Below are 26,291 nucleotides of genomic sequence, written 5' to 3' on the forward strand. Positions count from 1 at the left end.
GAATTTATTATACACCTGCTCTGTTAGTCTTTGTTTTGCTTTTTTCCCTGATACTAATGAAACACGGAGTGTTCCTTTTTCATTACTTACAGAACTACTGGTTAAAGAAACTACAGATGCAATTAAAACTTACTACTGACATGTTTTTTTCTTCTTAAATATTTTTCACAAGGGTACTGCCACTGCTTATAGCAGGTTTGAAAATGTAGGCTGATAAAGATGCACTTGATGGGGTTTCTTCAGAAAGAATAAGCATGCAAAAGTAATCACAACATGCTTAACATATTATATTGAAGTAAAAAAAAAGGAATTTTTAATATATTAGTCTTCTATAAAGTATTTTAATGATTAAATACAGATGAACAAATGTACAACCTCAGGTCACCACAAGATCAAACGCAGCATAAGTAAGCTGACTTGTTAAATACGAATGTTCACTGAACCTTGACACAACTTCCAGGTAATCAAATAATTAACTCCACAGTTTGTTATTCCTGAGTATCAGAAAACTCACATCCAAATCCCACATGTCCAACCTTTTAAATTCTTCTTAGCAAAGACCTTGGGCTTACAATATGCAGAAGACCTTATCTGAATTCTGCTTCTTTAATGCTTATGGTTTTTCCATCAAAAAAAAAGAAATTCTAGCAGTTTCCTGTGAAGCTCACTTTACCCACTGCTGCTTCCAGAGCAGCAGCCCTACCTGACTCTGTAGCTACTGCAAACCTGGGAGGGCAAGCTGAGCACAGGGGAATGGGGACACTCAACCTCTCCACCAGGTGATTCTGCTGCAATTGCACAGAGACAAATGAGAGGTCCAGCAGAAGCAGAAGAGACCATAAAAAAGTCTTTTTACACCAACACTACTTGCTTTTCTACTTATACCCAGAGCTGACTATTTTCCATGATCCATAATTACAAGTGAAGGCTATTGGGCGCTAGGCGTCTTATGGTCCCTGCATTCTGCTCTCCCACTGTGCAAGTCCACCATGCTTTGCATCCCAAAAGCTAAGAACTCCAAGAAACAGTTTGACAAGAGAAGCTCAAATAACAGGAAGCCTGAGGGGAAATGCATCTTTGTCTACCTCATCAGAGATCTGGGATCAAACACAACCACTTGTCACAGCCTCCCTGAGGATTATGAAACGTGTCTGCATCACTGCCAACATCCTTCTGCTTACAAGCACCATATTCCCACTTGCCACAGGGTGCTGAGATCACCCAGAATTTGCTTTTGGTCGGAATGTGGTCACTGTGGCCAAGGTTTTTATTTTTTGCTGGTCAGGCTCCCCTCATATGCCAAGCTATGAGCTGATCTGCTGTGAGCCTCCCCTGCTTTCTCAGTTTAATTTCTGCCTTATGTCACCTCCAAAACACTTGCTCAGAGTATATGCCAGATTTCAGGAGGCAGGGAGGTGGAGTGGGCGGGACACAATTATCATTGTACAATGCAACACACCCAACTGGACACACCATATAAAAAGAGACATCTTGACAGTGACGCAAGCAAAGTAGTTCTGACAAAGAGCAAGTGAGGTGAATTTAGCAAATTGGAACAGCATTTGTTCTGTGAGGACACGATACAGATGGCAAGGCAGTGAGAGATATTTGGCTGGGCACTGTTAGTGTTAGTGCCATTAATTTCTTGGACTGGCAAATAGAAGAAAAAATATTCTATAAACTACTCTAAGGAAGTTAAAAAACATCAATATTTAATGCTAGGTTTGGAAAAGCCTCTCTGTATCTCAAGCCACCTGAACCATAGTCCCTGTTGCTGTTATTTACTTTGATTCCAACATTTGTTAGTATTGTTCCCTAAAGTTTCAGCTGCTTCTCCAGGCTCAAAGAGCTCTCAGGTGTCTCTATGCATCCTTCTATCAACCTATCTAAAAATATAAGCACCATTGGATAAGCTCCTGAACCACGCTCAGTCGCAGCCTGTACAGCAGACAGGTAACACAGATGCACACAACCTTAGCAGCAGAAGCAAAGATGAAGATGCTCTCATCTCTGGGCTTACAGGAATTGTCCCCAACTCAATCCACCTGCCACAGCACAGTTTTAGGCCACAGTTCCTTCCTAAGTGAGACAATGATTGGGTATCCTTAAGTGCATATCACAGAAACTATTTACACTGGCATGCAGGGACAAAAGGACATCCCTCAGAGTTCAGTGCCACTGCAATTCCTGTTCCCCATGAAGCATATGCTTAGGTAAACTTTGCCTAGATTAAGACATCAGTTTTCCAGATAACTTATTCTGCATCTAGGAATAAGGATTAAGTATGCCACTGAATGAGGTTTTTGAAAAATGTTCAGCAGTTCTGCAGGAACTCAAAGCTTACTCAAGTTTTTAAGGCATTAATTTATAAACTATATACTGATTGCAGTCTGCCAGTGTCAAGCATACATTTGAGTTGTAATGCTCTATTAGAACATATGTAACCTCTCTTTCACTAAAATAAGCACTCCATTTTTTTTCCTCAATTTAGAAAAGAGGTGAAAGGAGATCTCTTTTTTTCTTGACACGCATATTTGAACAGGAGTGAACATTTTTATCATTTGGTCAGCTACCACTATACCATTGAGACCTAACAGGAAGGAGTCCCCACTAGCTCTATCTTAACTCATGTTTAATTCTCAGAAGCATAAATTACATGGTTTATAGAGGGAACAGCTTATTTTTTTCTACTTGGATTTTTGTTGGTTTTTTGTTGCTTTCTAAACATGTATCACTCATCCAGAATTTTAAATGTATGCAGAACATGCATAACACTATGGTTCTGATATGTAATTATTACTCTTAAGGACATTAATAGAAATCTTTCTATTCTTTCCTCATATAAGCACATTTACATTTCTCAGAATGACTGTTCCTATACAGATTTCAAAACTGAATTTAAAAAAAGTTGTCTAATATTCAGTAAGTGTGGTAGCTACAACTTCCTGCTTTCCTCTGCTCTGTTTTCTTTGTCTCTTACTGAAAGAAGAACTAAGTGACAAATGTCAGCTTCAGTTATTGATACTGCTGGCATTTGTGTTGAGATTTTGTCTTGTACAGTTCTAGAAATGTTGGGGACAGAGGAAAAACAACGAGCTGTTTACCCCTTGTATTTAAAGTGAACATGTCCTTTTCCAATAAAGTCATCAAGTACATTGGTGTGGAAGTGACCTCTGCAGGCCATCTGTTTTAATCTCCTCTTCAAAGCACCACTAACTTTAAAGATTTCCAGGGGCTTGTTCAACTAAGTTTTTAAAATTCTTAGGGGTACAGATCCTCCTACCTCTCTGGGCTACCTGCTCTAATCCATCTTGCTGTAACACTTTCTCCCATTCAGAATTTTTCTTGCTTCAACTTTTTCTCTGGACTTACTGCCATGCTCCTCTTGAGTCTGGCTACATCACATGCATAACTCCCCTTTGGGTAGGTGCAAACAGCATTTAATTAAAAATTAGACTTCTATGGTTTTGAGACTGTAGTGTGGCCAGAGTGTTCAGTCACAGTTTCAAAATGCATAGAGCAGAATATGACTGGCAATTAAATTATTAAAATGCAATATTTACTTCTGAATCTCACTGATCTCTGTTCTGTACCACACCCAGCAGTTATGCATATCCTATTAATTTTTGCACTTTTGTACCTCAAAGCCCTACAGGTCTCTCTCTCTCCATTCCCTGGAGTGCTTATTACCCCCTAAAGCTGTACTATGTATTATTAATCTTAGCAAAAGCCAAGCCTCACGCAGTAGCTTTTTCCAGCTTCACCTCAGCTACTGCCTGTCCACACATGCAGTTAAAACATGATGTAAGTTACCCCATACTTCATGAAGTTCCTCAACATTGATTCAAACTATCTGAAGAGCTCAAGGGCATCATACAAGTAAAAACCTCTTATCACTCTGGCACTCCCAGGGAACTTGCAGAATGCCTGACACCAACACAGTGAATAAGCTTACACTGATCAGCTCTCATTTGGCTTCAGACCAAACATTATCATGTGGAAGTTTACTACCTCATTGTCTCAATAAAAGCAACACATTTGAGTTTCAAATAGAAAGAAGATTAGGTGTAAGTAGCAGATAAAATATTCCAAGCAACTTCATTAGAGTATGAGAGACTTTGAAGACTGTCAGCACCTTCAAAGTGTGCAAGCAATTTGGTCCTGTTAAGCCTGGCAGAAATCCTTCCACTTGGGCAGGCTTCACTACTCTGTCCCCACACACACCACAGCACATGATGATCACATTCTTGTGAGAAGAAAGAGAACAAGAAGCCCCTTACTTTTCACTTGCTGTTCAGGTGCTTTGATGTGTGTCACCATCCCTGGCATGTTGACACTGTTCCTGTGCAGGTATTTCAGGAAGACATCAGCATTCCTCCGAGCCAGTGTGCAGGCCTAGAGAGTCAGAGGTACAAGTTTATTTGAAGATGCACAAATAAACATGCAGAAGAAATTAAAGATCTTCCTAACTCTCTTTTTTGTTACCCTCTTCAGTTTTGGAAAACATTGCACATTAAATCTCTTCTACAAGTAAGCCAAGCCAAGCCAACTATTAGAACCGATACTCTGCCAAATAGCAGTTACAACTTACCTGGCAGAGAAAAAACAAAGCAGATGAACAAATACAAATAAAATAAATAAAATAAATTAATAAAATGCTATTTATCTTTTCTGAAGAACCTGAAAAGCAATTATCTGCTCTAGGGCTTTCAGCATGACTCAGAGTTCACAGAGAAGTTTGCTTACTGAATGTGCCATGTGCCACCTGGAGCTGCTTACTGTGTAAACAGTGCCCATGGTTGTGTAACTACCTGCATATTCCAAAACATCCATCAGTACTTTAAACAAAAAGTGAGTGTTTGGCTGAAGTGAAACCAAAAGTGCTAAAATAATAATATCTGCTCTTAAAATATGAAGGCAAAGCCTTGAGAGCTTTCAGTCCTTGCCACTATATTGCAAGCACTCAGCTCAGTTGTCATCTTCACCTTAACAAATATCAAATAATACATATGGGTTGTCTGCTTCATTTTTAACATGCAAATTATAGAATGCTACTGTAAAAGGTTAGATGAAGGTAGAATGGTTTGATACACTAACAAAGATACTAAGTAATTTCTCATACCATTTTAAAACAAAGATTAGTAATTCATGCCAGCTGCAGAAGGATCTATTAGGTTGTATACTTTGAGTTCTGTTAATATGTTTTGGAGTGTTGTAATCTGCATAATGAGAACAAGAAGGTCTCTAACAAAAAAGTTTTATTCTCTTAGTAGTCTTTCATGGTGATGCTGGAAAATGTATTTGATCACAAAGTTAGCTGTACTGCTCTGCAAGCACATGCTGCACATTTAATTCAGTATGATCAATAATCTCCTTCACTAGGACATTAGTTGGGACAAAAATCTTTCATTTATCTGAAGACTGTTACACAAAACCCAACAATCCCAGATGCCTGTCCACCCGTTTCCTCCTTCCGTATTCCTCTGTTGTCTCAGAACATCTGAGAGCTGCTCTGATGCACAGGCAGCAATGGCACTGTGTGACTTTCACTCCTCTTTCAAAGCAGCAGCCTTTAAGCATTCTCTAGGGTGACAGTTGCTCAAAGCAGTGACTTCCAATTCCTCTTCAGTCACACTGGGAGATCTGACATCTACTCAAGTTCAACAGGAAATGTATTTTAATAAACTGGCTACAATTGTATGCACTTGGCACTATTCTCTTAATCACTGTCAGAAGCAGTTAACACACCACTTCCCACATCTTTGCAGCTGGGGACATACCTGTAGTTTGGGATGGGCACTGTTGCTTTCCACAGCCATGTCAGCACTGTAAGAGCTGTTTGCCTGCATGCTTCCCAAGACACAGGAGACCGCAAAAAATCCCCAACCTTACCTTCAGAAACGCTTCCTTCTGCTCCAGGTGTTTGCTTATCATGGGAGTAACGTGATCTGTTTCAGAGTTGGGGCCCAGTTTGTCTGCTCCCCCACACCAATCTTCTTCTCGCTTATATTCTTGCTCCAGGCTTTCCAGCACACTGCACACCTTTCAGGAAAAAGAAGTCCAATTCAGTAAGGCAAAAAAATCAAAAGCAAAATTCAGGCCTCAAAGAAAGAAAACTCATCTACCCCTTATATGTACCCCCTAGCCTCTGACACGTTTTGACTGGGACTTAAGGCAACAAACTTTGGCTGTAGGTTTACAAGCACTGGCCTGCTTATGTGGAAGTGCTCAGAGGCTGTCCCTAAAATTGTTCATCGTTCTCTGCCTCTGTGACTGCATAGTTCTGGATAGGCTTAAGTTATGGCTGCAGAGGAGGCAGCCAGGCCGATCTCCCCCCCAAACTTTTCTTTGGACAAGTAGATGAAACTGATTTTTCTCTGACTCCCACACAAAAACCAGAACTAGCCAACAAATGAGTAAATATAACCAAACCTCATCAACCATTTTTTCAAGTAATGCTGTTTGATGCCACACTGAGGAATTAACCAAGGCAAACCTTTTGCATTTCTGTACCTGTTCAGAAGTTTTATAGAAGGCAACAGAGGCATTCACAAGCTTGAGACGATCCTCCATCTTCAGCATCAGCTGCTGCCAGTGGGAAGCGACCTTCTCTGCGCACTCGCGGATCATGTCCATGTCGTAGTGATTAGCCTGCAGCATTGCCTCTGCCTTCTGCTGAACCTGCAGGGCACTTTGATGTGTTTTCTGACAAGAGGTGAGAAGTCACGAGTTCAGTGGAGCACTTCAGTTCATTTACTTGAGAACCTCAGAGGCTCACAATTCCACTGTGTCAATGACACTTCTATACATGCACCAACACCCATCAACTAAAAATGACTGTCTGACACTAGTTACTGTGTGACTTCTCTATGCAAATACAGAGGAAATAAATCCTGCAGAGATTTATCATCAAATCAACACTAAATAGCAGTTCTTAACAAATAGTAACTATCCGGCATTAAGCTACATGTGATGTATCTATGCTGCATTACATGATGTTGTAATTATGAATTTCAGTTTGATTTTCTTTCCCTCCACAGTGAGAAAAAAGATGATAGATAAGAAATCTATCTTATTCTGGCAATCTTTACAGCTTTAACTTCAGTCTTTTGCACATCAGTAGTGAGCAAAGAAAGGTGCAGGCATGCAGATCAATAAAAAAGACAACTGTCTATTGACTGTAAGCAAATTTTTTAAACTGTTTTTCTCTGGGCAGAGAAATACATGCCTAAAACCAAATAATATAAAAGTATTAAGGGGTATAATAATACTACGAAGTATTATTATATCTGAGTAAAGAATGTCCTAGGAAACACAGATTTTTAAGCTTCCTGATAATTTATTCTTAAACTGACAAACACCTAGAGGTCTCATAATTTTTATATTTCAGAGTTACCAAAGCTCCTCAAAATGAGGGGGCATATAGTGCAAACTTTAATTAAAAAAAAAAATCAAGAGAGGGGAAGCATAAAGTTCTATCAAACAGGAAAACAACATTAAAGAGCTACTGCAAGGCAGAGTACTTCTGAAAATAGCCTACCCAAGCAATCATAACATTGCTAGTATTATCACTAAGTTACTCAGTAGGGCATGTAAGCAAGTAATACTGCACTTCAATCAATCTTAAGAACCCTGCCTATTTTTTTGCAGCAATATGACCAATCAGAGAAGTTTAGCTTGAAGCCATGGCAGGGGGATAGACACACCACCACATAGAAGTTTCACTGAAACCTACTCTCAAACAAAAATGGAAATATTAAAGGATGACCTCAGAATACACAAAACTGCAGCTTCCTGGTCCATTTTTCTTTTTTTTTTTTTTTTACATTTAGAATTACAATCTATGTTCTAGGAAAGGAAAAACAAATGAAAACACTATTTTCAGCAAAATTGCTGTGAACAGCTACCACTTTATAAAGATGCAAAAAGGCACTGAGAAGATGTTCACCTGGAACTGCAGCTTCAAAATAAATAAGAACAAATATCAGCTTCTCAGTAAGTGTTTTTGTCTCTTTGCCATGAATTCAACAGCTTTTCCTAAACTGCAAATACTGTAGCACAAATCCAAGAGAACTGTAAATACAAGAGCACTATTCACAGAGAACTGTAAATACAAGGCCATGGTCACTGAAATGGTGCTTTTACCTCTATTGCATGTTGAAACTGCTCATGCTCCCTCTGTAACTGCTCTGCCTCCTGCAAAGAGCTAGCAGTGATGAGCCCAGCATTTAACATTGACTCTCCATTTCGAATCCAGCCCAAAACCTGTAACAAAAGAGAAGACCATGAAATATGCAATTCCACTGCCAACTAGCAAAAAAGCACCACTGTAGGGGCAAAAACATTTAGGGTCACATCAGCACTAGAATTGATAACTAAATAATTTGTTAATTACATACTACAGTGAATTTTATATTGAGTAAGCACAGTGAGTGATATTCAGTACAATTTCACTAATCTATCAACTCACAGCTTGCAGTCAACTACTACATGCTAGTGGCTTTAGTTCATACTCTGAAGAAGGCTGTGCTTCTGAATACTGCCTCTGTCACCTGAAAAGCTGGAACAAGTTACAAGTACTAGTTGCCTGAATGCCAGTGTCAGCAATGCAAATTGAGGATCTATAGCTTAGTAAAAAGTATGCATATAATTTTGAACAGTAATGTTGAGAAAAATGTGATCATTAGGTGCCCTTCTAATTGCTTGAAGATTTTAATTTTTCAGAATGTGCCTTCTTTGATGTGTCCAGTGAAACCAGAAGAATCCATGGCTGGGCAGAAGCCTCAGGAATGCACCTTACATGTTCCTTATCAACAGCAGGAACATGCAACTTTTTAGACCTCACCCAAAAAAAAACCAAGAAGGAAAAAGACATTTTCTCCCTGTTTGCATCAGCTTTGTTTTTCCCTCACCTCTCTGTATCAGGAACATTATCTGATTCCCTCCTTTAGACTCCTCTTATCTTGTTGACCACAGTCTCTTCAATCTCTCCCATGTGAAGTCAGTCACCTTATTTTTCTAGAACACTGCTCTTTTATGAGCTCTCTTCAGTTGATAACCATGACTTGGTCATAATTTTTCAAATAGTGAGTAAAATAGGACATAATTCAGGTTATTCACTGTCATCTGTACAACTGTTCTATGGAACTGCTGCCCAGCCAGTAATTACCCCTTTATTTATTCAGCTGATTATTCTTTCCAGTACATCATGCTCTGTATTTTTCACTATTCAAACTCATATCCTTCTTAAAGCACAGTTCTCCCATTCTCCCATCAAGATAATTCTGAACTGTAATCCAGCATCTTCTGATGAACTCAAACCCCTTTTCCAGCTGCTCCTGCTTTTAACTTCAAATTTAATAGCATAGTTGCTAATACGTAAGTTTTCTGACTGAGAACATGAACCAGTAGTATCCAAACACAGACAAATACCTTTTTATCTCTCATTTTTAAATCTGTTTTCCAATCCACTGAGTCTCTTAATAACTTTTGTTACTGAGTATGTTTTTTCAGCTAGCTATCACTCCTGGTAATTTAGTCTCATATGACATTCTCATAGTAAGTATGGGCCAGACAGACTGAGCTGCACTATTTTAAAAGCTTTGATACTACTTTTCCATCCCTCCCAGAAGAGCTGTTGCCTTGTCAGATAAAAAAGGGGGGGGGGGGTTTATCAATGTAAAGCTATTATTAATTGACCTGTGTTAGCCTTTTCTCCTTTTGAACCTGTTCAAGTTCAATGATCTACTTGTTTCAATATTTTTCCTGGGAACTGTGTTAAACTAGCTGACCTATAATCCTCCCTCAGCTAGTCCTTTTCCACTTTTGAGAAGTAGATGTTGAGTTTCAGGCCTCCAGAATCTCATCCAATCTCCTGATGTTTGGAAACAATGGCAGCTTTCTTAGTATTCCAGAGTGAATTTCTTTAGGCCCTGTTAATTTGAACTTCCCCAGTTTTTCTAACTTTTTCCTACTAATTGATTTAGACCTTCGACCAGTGCTAATAAATGTACTAATTACCAAATTAGTTAGTTCTTAACACTAAATATTCTCATCTAGTGATCCACACATGACACTACCAATTATAGCATTAATGCACTAAGTTTTCAGGATGGTATGACTGCACTTGCAGACTGGGAACATGGGCAGAACCCAAGAAAATGACCTATTAAAACACAGTTCCTCACAACCTGAAAGGCACATGTGGGTCTACATCCAAAGTATACTCTAATGTGTCTGACAGCTTGAAGCAAGTGAGGTCTAACCATCCTGACACAACATCCATTCCCTCAAATCTGCACCACAACCTCACCCTCTGACTTACATGTGGATATCCAGATTGTGGCATTGTTGTATTATTAATGCAGGTTTTGCCATTTCTGCACAATGAATAGCTAACAGGTTTTTTTCCACCCTGATAGCATGTATTTGAATTCTCCTATATAAATTCTGCAAGTCTGTAGAAAAGAGCAAGTCTACAATGTAGAAGGGAGGACATGCCAGATGTGTAACTGGGTGCACATTCTGCTCTTCTGGGGAGAAAGCACTGGGTCAGGTGCAGCCTTGCAAGCAAGGGGAAGATGGCTCCAGCTTTGGAACAACCTCTCCTACTGCAAAGGTGACACCTGCAGATCACAGTCTGGGGGCACACAAAAGCGACTACGAAAGAAACTGGGAGTTCCTAAATTGATAAGACACCAGCAGATTTTTAACACTCAGAGAGAAGGCCTGGGTAAGCCTCAGAAGCACGAAAAACAGCAGCTTCTGAGGGAAGCAGATGGGTCCAACAGACTGCAGATAGAAACTATACATGCACAAATAAATTGTCTGCAAGAACACAGAAGCAGTTGATTTTTTTTTTTTTTTTAATTCCTTTTTTATTTTTATTTTGTCTTAAGAAAATTATTCTAGGTTTTTTCTCTACCTTAAAAAGTAATTCTTCCAGGTATGGTGTAACAAAACACACCTTTTTAGGGTTCTTATACATGTAGCCCTCTTCAGAGAGTTTTAATGAAGGAGAATGCTTAAGCAGCACCAATTGAAAGTTCCTCTTGACTTGGCATCCCATTATTTACAGCAGCAACAGCTAGAACAGAACATGCCATTTCAAACACAAAGACTTGTCCTCCTGCTTGGTGCAGGTCAGGGTGCAAGTACACAGGCTGGTGAAACTCACAGGAGGAAATTTGCCAGCAGTACTCTCCCCTTCCTTCTGCTCTGACTCAAGGGAAAATGTAAGCATTAGGAAATAGAGAGCCTGTTCTCCTTCCAGGGGTGCTGCCATCAGGGTTTGCTGGCATGTTCATGTTCCCACCACCTCCCTGTCTGAGTGGATCACAACCCCCATCTTTCCCCTCACAGCCTTCAACAGGCTAGAAAAGCATCAGGAAAGCATCAGCAAAGGTGTGGAAAAGAGACAGAATCTGGGTCACTTGGGGCACTTGAAAAGGTCAGATAGGTAGATCTGCAGATAAATGCTTGATTTAGGACTAGTTTCATGGACATATTTTTGACTGTAACTAAACATGATCACAAGACAACCTGCTTCAGTCTGCTGTCTTAGCTATGTTTTCATATCCATATGGCACTACATGGAGTGCCAGGATACCCTTCCTGAGCAGTATTTTGGGATAGTCAGAGCTCAAGCACCAAGCTAAAAGATTTGCCAGTGAAAACACAAAGCAGCTTAAGGTACTCCTGAGGGCTGAAGTATCTCTACACCACTGTACATATATGAACACACAGCTATATCTCTAAGAACATACACCATAATCAGAACAGCAGAAAACATTGCACTGAAAAGGCTTAATGAGCATACTGAAACCAACTGGATCGGGTTTGAAGCTTGGTAGGGATTTTGACCTTAAGCACAGCAAAGCATTCACTCTACACAGTGAGTAGGTGGGAGTGATTGTAGCAGTAAGTAATCCAACAGCTGTATGTTAGGTGATTAATAAAGGAGGTTTGTCTGGCAAACATGCAGCTGGAGTTCTGCATGAGACAGACATTCTCATAAATATTACTCTGCCTCCACCTACTCATATGTCCCTGCCCTGTAGAAAAGTGATCACATTTTCCTTTCCATGTTGCTTTCCCCACATACAGCTGTCTCTTTTATTTCAGTCATCATTCTCCTCCCCCTGTCTTCCATGGTTTATCTACACTGTAATTTGCTATCTGCTTTCGCCCTTTCTGCACCTATTACACATCAAGTTGACAAGCAAATTCTTTGCAGGTTTTCTTTAAACCTCTGTTTGTCTTCTGGCTCTTCTGCTTCCCTCTAGTCCCAAGGCTTGATATACAAAACTTCAATGCCATAAAACAGAACTGGTACAAGAGTTAAGGAAGAAGCAATACTGAATATTTTCGTGTACTGTCTGTGCTTATTTGATAAAAATTCATTAAGCATAAGGTTTTACTACCTAGTATGGAAGAGAATCTTTGCAAGTATTTGTCTAAATTCCTGCAGTGTTCCAGCCTAACCTCTTCACATGACAAGCTACATATTTTTATGTATTTTATATAAATGTATGTGTGTGTGTGTGTGTGCGTGTGCATGCGTGTGTGTGAAAACACAAGAGCAGTAATGTTGCTTTGGCAGGAAGAATTGAAATGGATATACTTAGTATTCTTGCTATGGAGACAGTATCCCATCTACATAACAAACATGCTTACACCCAGTTCATCAACAATAAATCTAAGAGAAAATCACAGTAACTGAATGGGAAAATCATGTGTTCACTGCTTCAGGCAACAAAACATAAATAAAACAGACTGAAGAGGAGGTTTACCACTTCATTTTACTCTCAGGTAAAGCACCTACTGTGACCTGCTGATCTATATAGTTTTTCCTAGTGCAGAAGAGACAGGAGAAGATCATGCTTCCTTAATCATGTGTAATAAACATAAAAATAAATCAGAGGTGGTTTATTGAAAAGGCAAATGTAATCTCAAAACTAAGAGTTATTATCCTCAAAGCATTCCAAAGGGCTCAAAAGAAATCCTATGAGACAATGTGTTAACATTCAGCTTGAGCTCCATTCAATTTTCAGGCCTCAGGCTGGGCAAGTACTGCAGGTTAATCTGTACAGTAAAATCTGGAAAAGTAATACACGAACCTTCTGTCAGCTACATGTTCATGTATGATTGTCTGAAAGTTCACACATATTATGACATTTAATTCAACATAAAATCTCACTTGATAGAGGTGTGCTCTAGAAATACAAAATAGAATATGCTTTTTTCTTCCAAATCCCAGTCTACCTACAAAAGACAGCTGGCTATGTTAATGTACTACCTATACCTTTATTTTAAGATAAACTTTTCCAGTACTTTCTTAAGAATCTAAATTTTAGCTTCAGTTTCAGTCAGGGCTAGCAGTGGTTCAAAAAAGTTAGAAATTTCTTTTTAGAGAGGTATTCCTCTAAAATCCATGATGTTCATCATCTTCCCATTTCTGCCAAAATACAGAACATTTATTTCAAACACAGGTTTAAACACATGTGTTTTTTGTAACTTTAACTTGCATACAAACAAAGCTAGTGGACCATAGCACTCACTTTATTGTGAGAGCATGCAATATAAATAATGATTTAGTTATTTATATTAGTTGGAAATATTACCAAACAGCTATATTCTGTTCTTTTACTGAATACTACTTTAGTATAATGGAAATTAACAAATTATTTTTCTTACTAACCCATCCCACCCAAACACACTGACATACCATAAAAGGATGAGAGTGCCTCAGATGGCATTATTTCTTTTAATTTTTCCTTCCTTTGCAGATGTGCACTCTTCCCCTTCATCTTCAAGATAAAATACAACTGAGTACAGAAACTATCCTGATCTGCAACAACTTTATCTCAACCATTACTCACGTGGAAGGAGGAATTTCCAATCTGCACTTACCAAGACGAGTAAGTGCTAAGGCAGATACAGCACAGTTCAGTAGAGTATGCAAAGCCTTGAAATAGAACATCAAGTATTTGACTGATGTCTATATTCCACTGACAACAGACAACTATCAGTTTTTTGCATTCTTTTAATTCAAGACCACACAGAAACTTCACATCTGCTACTGCAGAGCAACCAACCACTGCCTGAAAACACTTTGGGAACCTTCTATTCACTTTTCCTAGTCCTAGCGGGACCCCTTTCATATTACTTTGCAATTTGGGAGTTGTCATTCAGTCTCATTATGGGCCACAGTAACACAAGAGACTACAGCAAACTTCTGTGATGCTGCCAAGTGTGAGCAAGATAAAGAACTCTTACCTTTCTTATTGTCTTGTTTCTTTTTTAAACTCTCACCTACTTCTGTGGCTTTGCCCACGTCTCAAATCATCCAAGGGTTACGCATATATCAGATGAAGACCTCAAAACTTGCTAATTTATTGCCAGGAGAAGCAAAGCTGTTTTTCTTCTATATTATTTTATCACTATTTGTAGATGTTTCAAACAACAGACCCAGAAGTCAGTGTGCCGGGCCTTTGACTGAGCATTGTTGTTCATCACCATACAGATGGTAAGAGCATGGGTTTAACTTTAGCTCAAATCACCCTATACTTCAAATACTTGACTTGTATCTACAGAATATCAGAATAACTTGGGTTGGAAAAAACCTCTATGACCATCAAGTCTGTTAACCTAGCACTGCCAAGTCCATCACTCAAGCATGTGTCTCAGTGTCTCATCTACATGTCTTTTAAATATCTTCAGGAATGGTGCCTCCAATCCTGTTCCAGTGCTTAAAAACCCCTTTAAGTGGGGAAATTTTTCCTAATATCTAATCTGAACCTCCTCTGGCACAACTTGAGGACTTACCTTCTTGTCCTATCCTATTACCTGCGTAAAGAATCCAACTCCTACTTTGATACACCCTCCTATCAGGTAGTTGCAGGAGTGATAAGGTCCCCGCTGAGATTCCTTTATTCCAAGCTAAACATCCCTAGCTCTCTCAGCTAATCCCATAGGACTTCTGCTCTAGATCCACACAGCAAGATCGAGTGATGATGCAAGTTAAAAAAATTCACTTAAGAGAAGCTGAAGTGACCAAAGTCCTCTCCTGCTCCCAACGAAAGACTTGATGCAGCAGGAGGTGTTTCCCACGCGTGTTTTTGGGAGCAGAGCTCTCCAGGAGGGCACAGTTGCCGGGGTGGCCGTACCTGTTTGACCTCAGCCTGCAGGTGCCGCAGCTGCACGCACTGCTCCAGGTGCTTGCGGTGCTGCTCGGCCGCCACATCCAGCTCCTGCTGCTTCTCGTGCAGGAACTCCAGCAGGTCCTGCACGCGCGTGGCCATGTCCACGTCCCTGTCGCACAGCAGCTCCACACCTGCAGCAGGGATGGTCGGACAGGAATCACTCACAAAGCTTCTACACCTCATTTCCTAGTTCCTTCTCCAAGTTCAGCCTCATTCTTGGAGGATTTACTTACATGAGTATAGGGGTTTGCACTCTTATGAACTGCAACATGGGGGTGTGTTTTTAAAGTCTCATACTTATCCTGTGCAATCATATACAGTGAAAAATATCAAATGAAGGGGCATAAGGTAAAAGGAAGACATTACTTGAAAGCTGACCATCTTTGCTTGATTGCATTGATCTGACTACCTATAAAACTAACATTCCCTTATTTACTCTAATTTTACAGACATCCTGAGTGAAATCCCTTTCTCTAAAACCTAAACACCTTCAAGTGCTACCAACTCTGATGACATTTATGTGCCAGTATGTTCTTATGAGCACCACTGAATGATCTGAGCATAAAGGAGTCCACATGTCCCCAGTTTACAGTTAACCAGCATCCCTGTTATTTTCACACATCCCGTGGAGAGACAACTGGATGATTCTTAGAAAGCCTGGAATAGCACAAAGGAGCCATCTTACCAGATGCCTGCACTTCATTGACATACTGCAGCAGATCCTGCCCTTGGTGGATGACATCAAAGGTCAAGTTATTCATGGTCAGGGCTTTGTCTGCATGATGCTGGAGCCTCTGTTCTGCTATTGTAAGATCTTCAGTGTCAAAGTCATTCATCTGCTGAGAGAGCTCATCATTCCAAGACTCAAGGTCTGAAATAATCTGGGGGAAAAAGGAAGGAGACCATGTTCAATTATCCATTACACAACAGAAAACAGTTTATTTCCAATGTTGCAGTGATGATTGAGGTAGGGAACTCAGGATGTTCACTGTTGATTGACATCGATGATCAAATCAGACATAGTTCAGACACAGGCTATCTTAGCATAGATTTGAGATTTTGGCAAACAATCCAAAAGAATCTCTATGAGAACTACTACAGCTCTTCAACCTGTGCATGCAACAGTATGGGTACGTGCCTCTGCCTTATTAAAGGTACTCCATCAACGCTTTACTTGTGAAACAGATAAAGTTAACAAGTTTTTATCTCCCCTTTTACAGGAAAATGTGGATCTGGAACACCGTTTTAATTCTTCAGAATGCATCAAGTAATAATTCACACATCAACAGCCAGCTGATCTTCCAATTATGCCAATCTTGAACCTTTTTCCAAGAAAGCCAGCTCTACCTTTCTGTGGGCAGGAAGCATCAGGCCACATGCACCTTTGAGCTCTGCCAGGCAACTGAGAAGCACCACAAAAGGCTGGGTACTCAGTGAATCCAGCAAAACCAAAAAGCGCGCTTTATTACAACATTACTGCAACGTCAGAACTAAATATCAGAATCTGATATTCTTCAGCTACAGTTCAGTTTTCACATTTTAATTCTGGATTTTATTCTTCACTGCAGGATGTCCTAAGAAGTGTAGCTAAAAAAATTTTGGGTTTTTTTAACACACAGATCACAACAGTAAATTCTCCTTGTCTGTCCACACAAGTGTATTTTCCGAATCATACTGCAAAGCCTATCTGAAATATAAAATATTCCTTTTAATTAGGGTACAAAACTGGTTTTAAGGCTAAAATGTAGTGCTTGCAATCCTCATTATCAAAGTGGGCTGAGTTTGTGCAGATTTGATGCATCAATTACTTCTGAAAAGTCTAACACATTAATCCCTCAAGCCAATAATCAATTTTTTTCCAAAATTTTCAGCACAATTTTAGCATCAACTACTGCAGTTCATTGGGAAAGCAAAATTATAGGTATCAAAAAAGAAGTATGGCTTAGTTCCAGTGTTTTACAATTTCAGGAGTAGGGTAAACTTATGTGAATGGTGCTAAATGAGAAGAAAGTACCTATTTATGCAGCAAGACACAACAAAAAGAGGACCTGACTTAATGGACATTAGCAATCAAGTATCTAAGTGCAAAAATATTTAACCAAAGTCATTTGTTGTCAGCAAAAGAAAGATGCCCCTACCCCTTTTCAAGTGGCTGTACTAGCTCCAAAGTTAGAGAAACAGTTAAATGACAAGAGAAATTCCAGTAAAATTGGCCTTCTAGAACAAAATAAAAAAAGCAGAACTGGGGAGATTAGAAAAGTTAAATCATTTGTATAAAGTTTCTGTAGTTTGCTACAATCTCTCATGAAGGTTTTTTTCCATTCCATTCACATAATGCCATAAAAAAATGGACACATCAAGCAATTAATATTAAAATTCTGGCACCAGTGAGTTACTTCCTGTTTTAAATGTGTTCTGCAAAAAAATTCCACTTGAATCACTAAGTATTTGAGTTTTACATCATGTCATAATGGGAGATACCAAATAATTAAGGTAGCTATTTGCAATCCCTAAACCTGCTTAGCTACCTCTGCTGAAGTGAAAACACGCAGAAACTCAAGTGCCAGGGGTAACACTGAAAACAGAAAAGCTGATGACTAAAATATTCAGTAAGATAGACAGGACAAGGCTTTCAGCTATTGCTTAAAGCTCCTTTTATCTTCTATGTGCTCTAAACATCACAGAGTCTCTAAGCATTGTGAGTGGCTTTCCCTCTAAACACACAAAAACAGGCTTCCCGTCACACAAAATCCTTAACAAGTTCCCTTCATTTCCTTTTTACTTGGCCCATGCCCAACATGTCTCATCACCCTTCTCTGCTCTTCACTTTCTTTTAATTGATCTGAAATTTTAAAGAAACTTCAGGTTTTCCTGACAGTCCAGCCAGAGAAATTGCTTACTTTCAGCTACCTCTCTTTTCTGCTCCTGTGCATCTCAGCTCTGCTCTTCCCAGCTTCTCTCTGAAACTCTGTGTTCATTTATTATTAAAAGCAGTGGAGGTCACCTAATGTTTGATTCTTCATCCACTGCACTAGGAATGTTCTAAGAAAACAGATTTACCATCTTATTTTCATCCAGATCAGTTAAAACAACATTTAAAAGTTACCCTGAAGAAATATCTGTAGTTGGACTCCGTCAAACAGAAATCTGAGCATTAAAAAAGGTTGCAAAACTCCACTATTAAAACACCATCTTTCTTAACACCATCCCACAAAGGATTAAGATTCAACATGGCACATTTATAACATTGTTTTAAAAGGAAAGCCAGTATATCTCCCTTCAGAACAGATGATAAACTTTATCTCTTTTACTGGGAATTTAAGTAAATAAATGTGTATTTTACTGGAAATAAAGTAAAAAACACAGCAAGCTCACAATATGGCACTGCTGTGGCTATGTCAGTATTGTTATAATCATGAAAGAGATTGTAGCCACTAGCTCCTAAGATTCCCTTTACTTGATAGGAAAAACAACTAGTTTCAAGGGGTCAAAACTGTGTGTTACCTTAGCCAAGAGGTTTCACTGAAATGCCTCCAAAGAACAGCCACAAACAACCAGTAAGAGTTACAGCTTTTCCCATGCTATTTCATACAACCAACCCCATGCTTAGGATCATGGCACACATACTGTTTAAAGCAGTTTGAAACACTGAACAAGACCAATATCCTTTCCCCTTCAAAAGATCAGGATGCCCACGATTCAAATAAATAATGCCAGCATGTTTCCACACTGATTCAAAAGCTAAATAGTCAATGACCATCACAGAGAGGTTTCCTAACAAGGGCAGTAATCCTCATGTTTTATCAGCAGTAATGAGGTGATGCAAGGTGGTCTATTTCAGCCATTGCACCCACGGTGCAAATCTGAAGGCAGAGTTAATACAGAAATAGCACTCACTAAGCCCTCTCTGCCAACTCTTCAGTGCTTCCTCTAAAGTTTTGCTTTACATACAACACCTTCAAAGCAAGCAGGATCCCATTTTGCTTGTCAAGTTTTGTCAAGGCAATCAGCATTAAACAAACAGAACAAATGACTAATAGAATTCTAAAGTAACTGAACCACAAATTCATACTGCTATCAGGAAATGCACAATCCAGCATAAACACAGACTAACAATTTACCATAGCATGTGTTTAAGAAGTTCCTGGTGCAGATTCTGAGCTGCCTGACATCACTACCTACATTCTATGAAATATAAAGGAAACACTGACAGGAAACAAAGCAGGGTATAATATGGAAGGGATGCTTTCACACTGAGTGGGAAAGAAATAAAGAACCACAGTCTCTTCTCAGAAGTCATTCATGGTACCAACTGAGTGCTCATCAAGACCCAGTAAATAGTGTGCTTAGGAGAAAAAAAAAATAAGGGAAAATGGGAAGGGGAGAGGAGTTAGGTCTCTGCGATACCCCAGCATTTTACATCCTCATCTTTTCAGCAGTGTGATTTAACAGGCATCTTGTAAGTATGGTCCAAAAATAGAGTTGAGATAAAGCTGTGAGCTGAAAAGTGTAAGGTATGCTCTGTGTAGAGCCCTGGCATGTAAGTTACAGACAGGCAAAAATGCTCAGACACAGATGAGACAAACACATTTCAGAATGTGTACATGCCAGCAGTGCTACCATCCCACTGGGTTCACACACACCTTCCTCATGCTTCTAATCACACTAGCAAGGGAATCTTCACCTACATTATTTTGCTCATTCTTGCCTTTAGTTAATACAGGCATTTACAAAGGAGTCCTTCAAATAGCTCACCAACAATGGCACTAAAAATCATGCTGAGGATAGAGAAGGTCGATTTTATATGCCAAGAGCAAGGGGCAAAACAGAGGCAGTACTGCAGTTATACCCATTTCAGAAGAGCATAAGTATCTGAAAAGTTGTAGGACAAAAGAAATGAAGTATTTTACCAGCAAAGAAACAAAGTATTTTATCAGTAAATTATAAGTGAAAAGTAAGGAGAAGAAGGGAATTAACCCTACCTGCAAATATCACCACTGTCCCCAGAAGAACAGCTGTGTGGCTATAACCCTGCAGTGCTAGGGGAGCCCTTTGTCCCATTTTAGCCTGTGTAATTCTGCAGCAGTAAGAGAAGCTAGAAACACTACTTGCCTTTGAGAAAAGCTGTCCTCACAGGATGCTCCCCTGAATTAACTGCCCCTACAGCCAAGTCTTAATTGACTGGACCAGTCACACAAAATCCTGGAGGAAGGAGAAGGTCAAAACAAGGTCTGCAAATTCCTAGCTGACATCTAGCTCCTCCTCATTATCAAGTTACTTCAGCTAAGCTTCTGCTTTCAAACAACTGACCTGGAACTAGTCCCCACATTTGCTTCCTGGAAGTTTCCGAACAGACGTCTGCCTTCAGGGAGAGGGAAAAGAGAAGCATGTTCTGCTGAGGAAGCAGAGAGGACATGGTACAGAGACAGCAAAACAATCAACATTTTGCTGAAGTCACTGTGCAGCCAGGGCAATTTTCTTCCTTGAAGGACTCTTCATCAATCAAAAACAGGCATGATTTCTATTTCCAAGCCATACAGACAAGCTAACTGGTGCTTTGCTTTGCGTAGCCCCCCTGAGGAGGGCTACAAAGATGGTGATGGGTTTGGAGGGGAAGCTGTATGAGAAGCAGTTGAGGTCACTTGGTCTGTTCAGCCTGGAGAAGAGGAGACTGAGGGGAGACCTCATGGCAGTCTTCAACATCTTCATGAGGGGAAGTGGAAGGGCAGGTCCCAACATCTTCACTCTCGTGACCAGTGACAGGACTCAAGGAAACAACATGAAGCAGAGCTAAAGAAGGTTTATGTAGGATATCAGGAAAAGGTCCTTCACCCAGAGGGTGGCTGGGCACTGGAACAGGCTCTCCAGGGAAGTGGTCACAGCAGCAGCCTGACAGAGTTCAAGAAGTGTTTGGGCAACACTTCCAGGCACATGGTGTGACTCTTGGGGTGTCCTCTGCAGGGTCAGGAGTTGGACTTGATGACCTGTGTGGGTCCCTTCCAAATCAGTATATTCTATTCTATGCTTCTATGAAGTTAGGGTTTGCAGCTTTCTGATGCAAAATCCTATGGGCATCACCAAGTAGCAGTACCAGAAGTGTTCCAACCTATATAGATGCTGTCCTGAACTGAAAACTAGAACATATCTACAAAGCAGTGCTCCTGCAACCAGCCTTTTGCTGTTGTAGAATCCTGGCTTACGTAACCTACAACAGAGAGCAATCAACTTAATATGAACTTCACTCAAACCTTTATTCTAATTCTTCCATTAATTTTCTTGGTATGCACTGCCCCACACAGCTGCCATTCCTTCAAAAAAAGTGTTCTGAGAATATCTCACAGACATCAAGCACTGTTGATCACTCCTGCAAGGATTGTAAGCATATGTGAGATAGCTAGTCTCACATGATCAAAGAAGAAAAGCTACTTTCACATAGTCAAAGTAGAAAACTCTCTGCAGACCAGAGAGTTGAATTGAAAAATTGAAAAAATACTCCTTCTTAATCTTCCTCTACAGCAGAGTTGTTATTACTGTGGAGCACACACTCACTTCCTCTGTGGGTAAGGATCAAGGAACTGTGTCTGTCTATTTCTGCACTGCCCCTAACAGTGTGCTTAGCTAAACCAGACTTCAGCCATGACATCAAATCCTGATTTTCAGAAGGGGAAGAAACACCAAAATCAAAACACTAAAAACCCAGGGTGCTATCACTAGAAATCTGAGAAGCTTTCTGCTGACTGCCTCTTTTACCTTGACATTCATAACCAACAGTGGCAGCTTTTACTACACACAAGCAAAGGGACAAACTTATCATTTAACTCCTGGTTTTCACAATTTTTGAGGTAAGTCGTTATACACTCAAACAAGATCATTTACCAATGAATAACTCTGAACCTTATAAGGCACACACTTGTTTCAGTCACTGTGTACAGCACTAGTAATTTTATGAAGTCATATGAATTTAGCTGAAGTTCATGGGTTTTTTTTAGGTCAGCAACTCTGCTAACCTAAGTTCCCTGTGGAGTTTCATGTCTGTTTGTGTACATGCTCCTGCACACAAAACAGAAACTTTTCAACTGATAAGCTGTAACTCCTCTTTAAAGTTTGGACAGGCTCAAAATTTCTTGAAGTTTTGCAGAGGTTAAGAACTACAACTTCTATTGAATTATTTTTGGAGGTGGAAAAGAATTTTATTTTTAAAAATGACAGCCCATAGAACATTCTCAGTAATTAAGATAGAATTTCAAATACCACTTGCAGCTGCCAACTGAAAACTGCTGATTTGGTAAAGGAAGAGAAGAGGGCTGTTGCTACAAAGCATCAGCTTAGAGGGTTTGTACAAAACCATCTTGCAAGTCCTACTCATGTTAACTGCAGGCATACTAGTTATATCAAGGTAGTTTGATATTCAAGCTAAACTTAGCAGATGAAGTAACTGATTTTACCTAACATTTGTTTAAAGATGCACCAAGAGCCAATCAAAAAGCTCAGCTCTGCTGAGCACTGAGCTCTTCTGACACTTTCACACACAGGACAAAAGCCTCAGTTCAGGTAAGAATTAAGTCTATCAGCCATTTGATCCACATGCCAATGCAACTACATAATGTCAGCATAAACATTCCTAGACAAGAGGAGAAATGTGTGCACTGAAGTCTGAGAGCAAACACTCACATCTATTGCATCTCTTTCAAATATGCGGAGCTGCAGAAACAGCTCCAGTTTGATCTTGCGTTCTTGGAAAAGCTCCTCCATCTGAGACTGGGCCTCATCCAGCTGCTGCAGGACTGTCTCTATGTGGTTGATCGAGCTGTTATGGGGGGTCTTGTTACTAGAAATGGCAGAATCCCTATTCAAAGCAGAGAGAGGGGAGGGGAAAGAAAAAAGAGCATTATTGGAAAAAAAAATCCCATATAATTTTGACACTATATATATGATCACAAGATATAAGCCTGCTTCAGATGAAGTGGTTGCAAACCATATTGTGGAAAGTTACGTCGGTACATCTTTGTAAATAAAAAGTCAAACTATGTTCTAGTACTCAAAAAAACCATTAGGAAATTAATTATCTTCATTTTTTTTGCCCAATTAAACACATAAAGACATTCTATTTACAGGAAGGATAAAATTTAAAACCAGAGACAATGCTGCCACTGTGGAAAGGAAGTAGCATATGATAACTATTTACTTTCCTGAATCTTCCTGGCAAGGAAAGAAAATCAAAATTAGTTCCTTAAAAAAATTACTTAATCGTTTACCTGAGTATGAAACTGCAAATTCAGATTTGTTAATCTCCTGTAGGAAAGGAGACATGTACCAGAGCAGCTGGGAATCAAATTTATTTATTCAGATCATTTTGGAATGAAATGGACCACAAACTTGGCTTTCACTACAATGAAGTTACTTGTCAGTATGCAAAACAAATTCAAGTGTCTCTTTATAAAAAGGCTGCTGCTCAGAACTCAAAATGCAGTGGAGCCCTGCATGTCAGACTACAAAAATACATAACTGCTTCTATCAAAAAGGTAGCTTATGTCAACAAAATCTCCTTCTTGTGGCAGCAGTGTTTATAAGCTGAGCTTCCTGTAAACAGGAGTTTAGAGACCTTCAGTACAGCATGAGAGATCCCTGTAGTCCTAATATTTACAAGTTTTATTTATAGGTCATATCTTGTACTCATCATCTCTACCCTCAAAATAGAAAGAATCTCACAGAACATCAGATAAATACCAGGAGAGATTTAAATAAAAATATGTTTTACCTTAGTTGCTGGATGAGATCTTCACCTTCTTTTATGACATTGACTGTAACCTGCAGAGTGGTCTGTTGCTGTTGACCAAAACGTTTAATCAGGTCTTGGACAGCCTCCACAGACTCAGCATAGACATCATCAAGCAGTTCTTTCTGCAGCTCTTCAAGCCACGTCCACAGCTAAAGGAAAGGGAAAAAGGCAAGAAACGTAAGCCCGAGGATCAGGCAGTCAACTATTCTGAATCCATCTCCGTGGACAAGAGAAAACAGACTGAGGTGGCAGGAAGAAAGAGGATTTGTTTTTCTTCATAGAAAAATCCCATCCTCATATTAATGAAGACAAGCTTTTGTTTCAAAAAAGGTTTTCGCTTCTTGGAAATACCAGGAAAGCTTTATCCGTGTTGCTAAGTCACCCTTTCTTCCCCATTTTGCTTCTACAGAACTGAGCGTATCCGACTGAGCAGCACAGAGTTCATAGTCAGAATCCCATCTGCAGCTCTGCGCGAGAGTCCCTGGGAGAGAAATGCTATGGTAACACTCTCCGAGAGAAGGGAGGAAGGAAGGAAGGAAGGAAGGGAGATGTATTGTAGCCACCATCAAATTTGCACTGCCAGGCTGACACTGCACACAGACAACATAACACTTTTCAGTGGCCTTCAGAAAAAGAAAAAAGAAAGGGCATTTCAGAAAACAAAATACAGACACAAATCAGATGTGAGAAGTTATTGTTCCATCATGATGGTGTTTGCCCTCCCGGATTCAGTTTCACAGTATTACAACAAAAATCATCATAAGCAACTCTACCAGTTAATTCTACATTCTTTCTCCCTGCTTCCCATATGTGCACATATTCCTGCTCAAAAATGCCCGTGCACCACAGTTTACACAAAAATCCCTAGGTATTTGCTGGACAGGTATCACTGCTGGTCACGTGAAGAACCCTACAGTGTTCTTTTCCACAATACTATGATGGAAACTGTTGCATCCTAGGCTCTTTGTGAAAGTCACTCATCAGCAAACCATTAGCCATCTATTGTGGAACTGAAAGAAAGCAGCAGGAGCACGGCTGCGTCCTGCAACACTCCCATGAGCAGCAACAACATCAGACTGGAACAGCTGCTCTTACAGGAAGCATTCAAACCCAGTCCCTCCTGTCTATTTTACCCACCCATCCCAAATGCTGCTATTCCAAGAACAAGAGTTTGTTTTTTATCCCAAAAGAATAACTCTGATCTGATCAAAAGTATTAAGGTATTAAGATATTAAGTGTTATCTTCTGACAACATTTTAATCTCTGCCTTTGAAAATTTTAGAGACATTTGAACCTAATTAAAAGGTTAACATTGTTAAAATACACAACTAAGCAATCAAAACTGGCTTAAACTCAAAAGAGAGAAACTTGAATGCTTTCTTTATTTCTTTGCTAAACATTTTCTAGAGAAATAGCCACTTCATGCTGCTGTTTGTTTATGTATGTTTTGATCATAAAGGTTTCCTAACTAATACATTAAAATAGGAAACTCAGTGAACGGTTCCAGGTCTTGATTAACTAGCTCCTTTGAAACTTTGTTTTAAAATCAAATGCCAGGTTTGGCACCTCATAGCTTTAGATGCCTCTTGCAGGTTATGAGTAAACCAAGCTATAGGCTAAGTTTTCACAACTAGGATGAACTAAAGAGATTTAACCAGACTCTTTTCTATGAATCTACCACCCCCTCCTCCCCAAACCAGCTCTGCGCGTTCATACATAGTTATTCTGACTACTCATATGCTTCAAAGATAATGCTTGTCACAAACCTGAATGCAACTCCACAGTTGTAAACACCACAGCACAGCAGTCTTTCTTATTAAAAGGACAATAAATCAATAGAACTTTACAAGTGGGTCAGAAGCACTCGTCAACATTCATTCCAGCATAACCCAATGCAGCATCCAAATTTTTTTTTCCAAATGTGTACTTCGGAATGCAACTTTAACTGGGAAATGAATGAAACTTAAGAGCAAGAAGCCGAAAAATACAGCCTGAAAATTTCACTCAGTGCCCAGAGGACATGCATTTATTCCTCTCTTAGATTGTGAAGTTTATGCCTGAGACATAAACATAGGGAATTGAGTCAGAGACCTTCCAAATGAGCTGTATGCACAGTACAGCTTGCAAATGTGCAGATACAGACGTTTGAGAGCAACACTTTGCTGTTATCTGCGATGTGCTTGGTGCTGGCTGGAAGACATTGCTGGCTCTACATGTTTACATACACTCCATGTTTACTGTGCTGCCTACAAAAGGCCAAATTTACATAGATATTTACTACAGAGAAACTTGGATTAAATAATTTTGAG

The 26,291-nt window shown here is 39.6% G+C and overlaps 1 protein-coding gene across 2 annotated transcripts in view; it reads right to left on the minus strand.

Annotated features, from left to right (window-relative positions):
• Positions 1–26,291, minus strand: part of TRIO (trio Rho guanine nucleotide exchange factor) — a 246,352-nt gene that overhangs the window by 98,880 nt on the left and 121,181 nt on the right. For both annotated transcript variants that reach the window (XM_064705497.1, XM_064705498.1), the window contains exons 12-19: positions 23,962–24,131; positions 22,875–23,049; positions 15,889–16,084; positions 15,168–15,334; positions 8,146–8,265; positions 6,514–6,705; positions 5,893–6,042; positions 4,281–4,395 (exon numbers count right to left, since the gene is read on the minus strand). In XM_064705497.1, coding sequence (XP_064561567.1) covers positions 4,281–4,395; positions 5,893–6,042; positions 6,514–6,705; positions 8,146–8,265; positions 15,168–15,334; positions 15,889–16,084; positions 22,875–23,049; positions 23,962–24,131 — 1,285 coding nt within the window. The remainder of the gene's footprint in view (positions 1–4,280; positions 4,396–5,892; positions 6,043–6,513; positions 6,706–8,145; positions 8,266–15,167; positions 15,335–15,888; positions 16,085–22,874; positions 23,050–23,961; positions 24,132–26,291) is intronic.

This window comes from Zonotrichia leucophrys, chromosome 2 (assembly GCF_028769735.1).
Source record: "Zonotrichia leucophrys gambelii isolate GWCS_2022_RI chromosome 2, RI_Zleu_2.0, whole genome shotgun sequence".
Classification (NCBI taxonomy): domain Eukaryota; kingdom Metazoa; phylum Chordata; class Aves; order Passeriformes; family Passerellidae; genus Zonotrichia; species Zonotrichia leucophrys.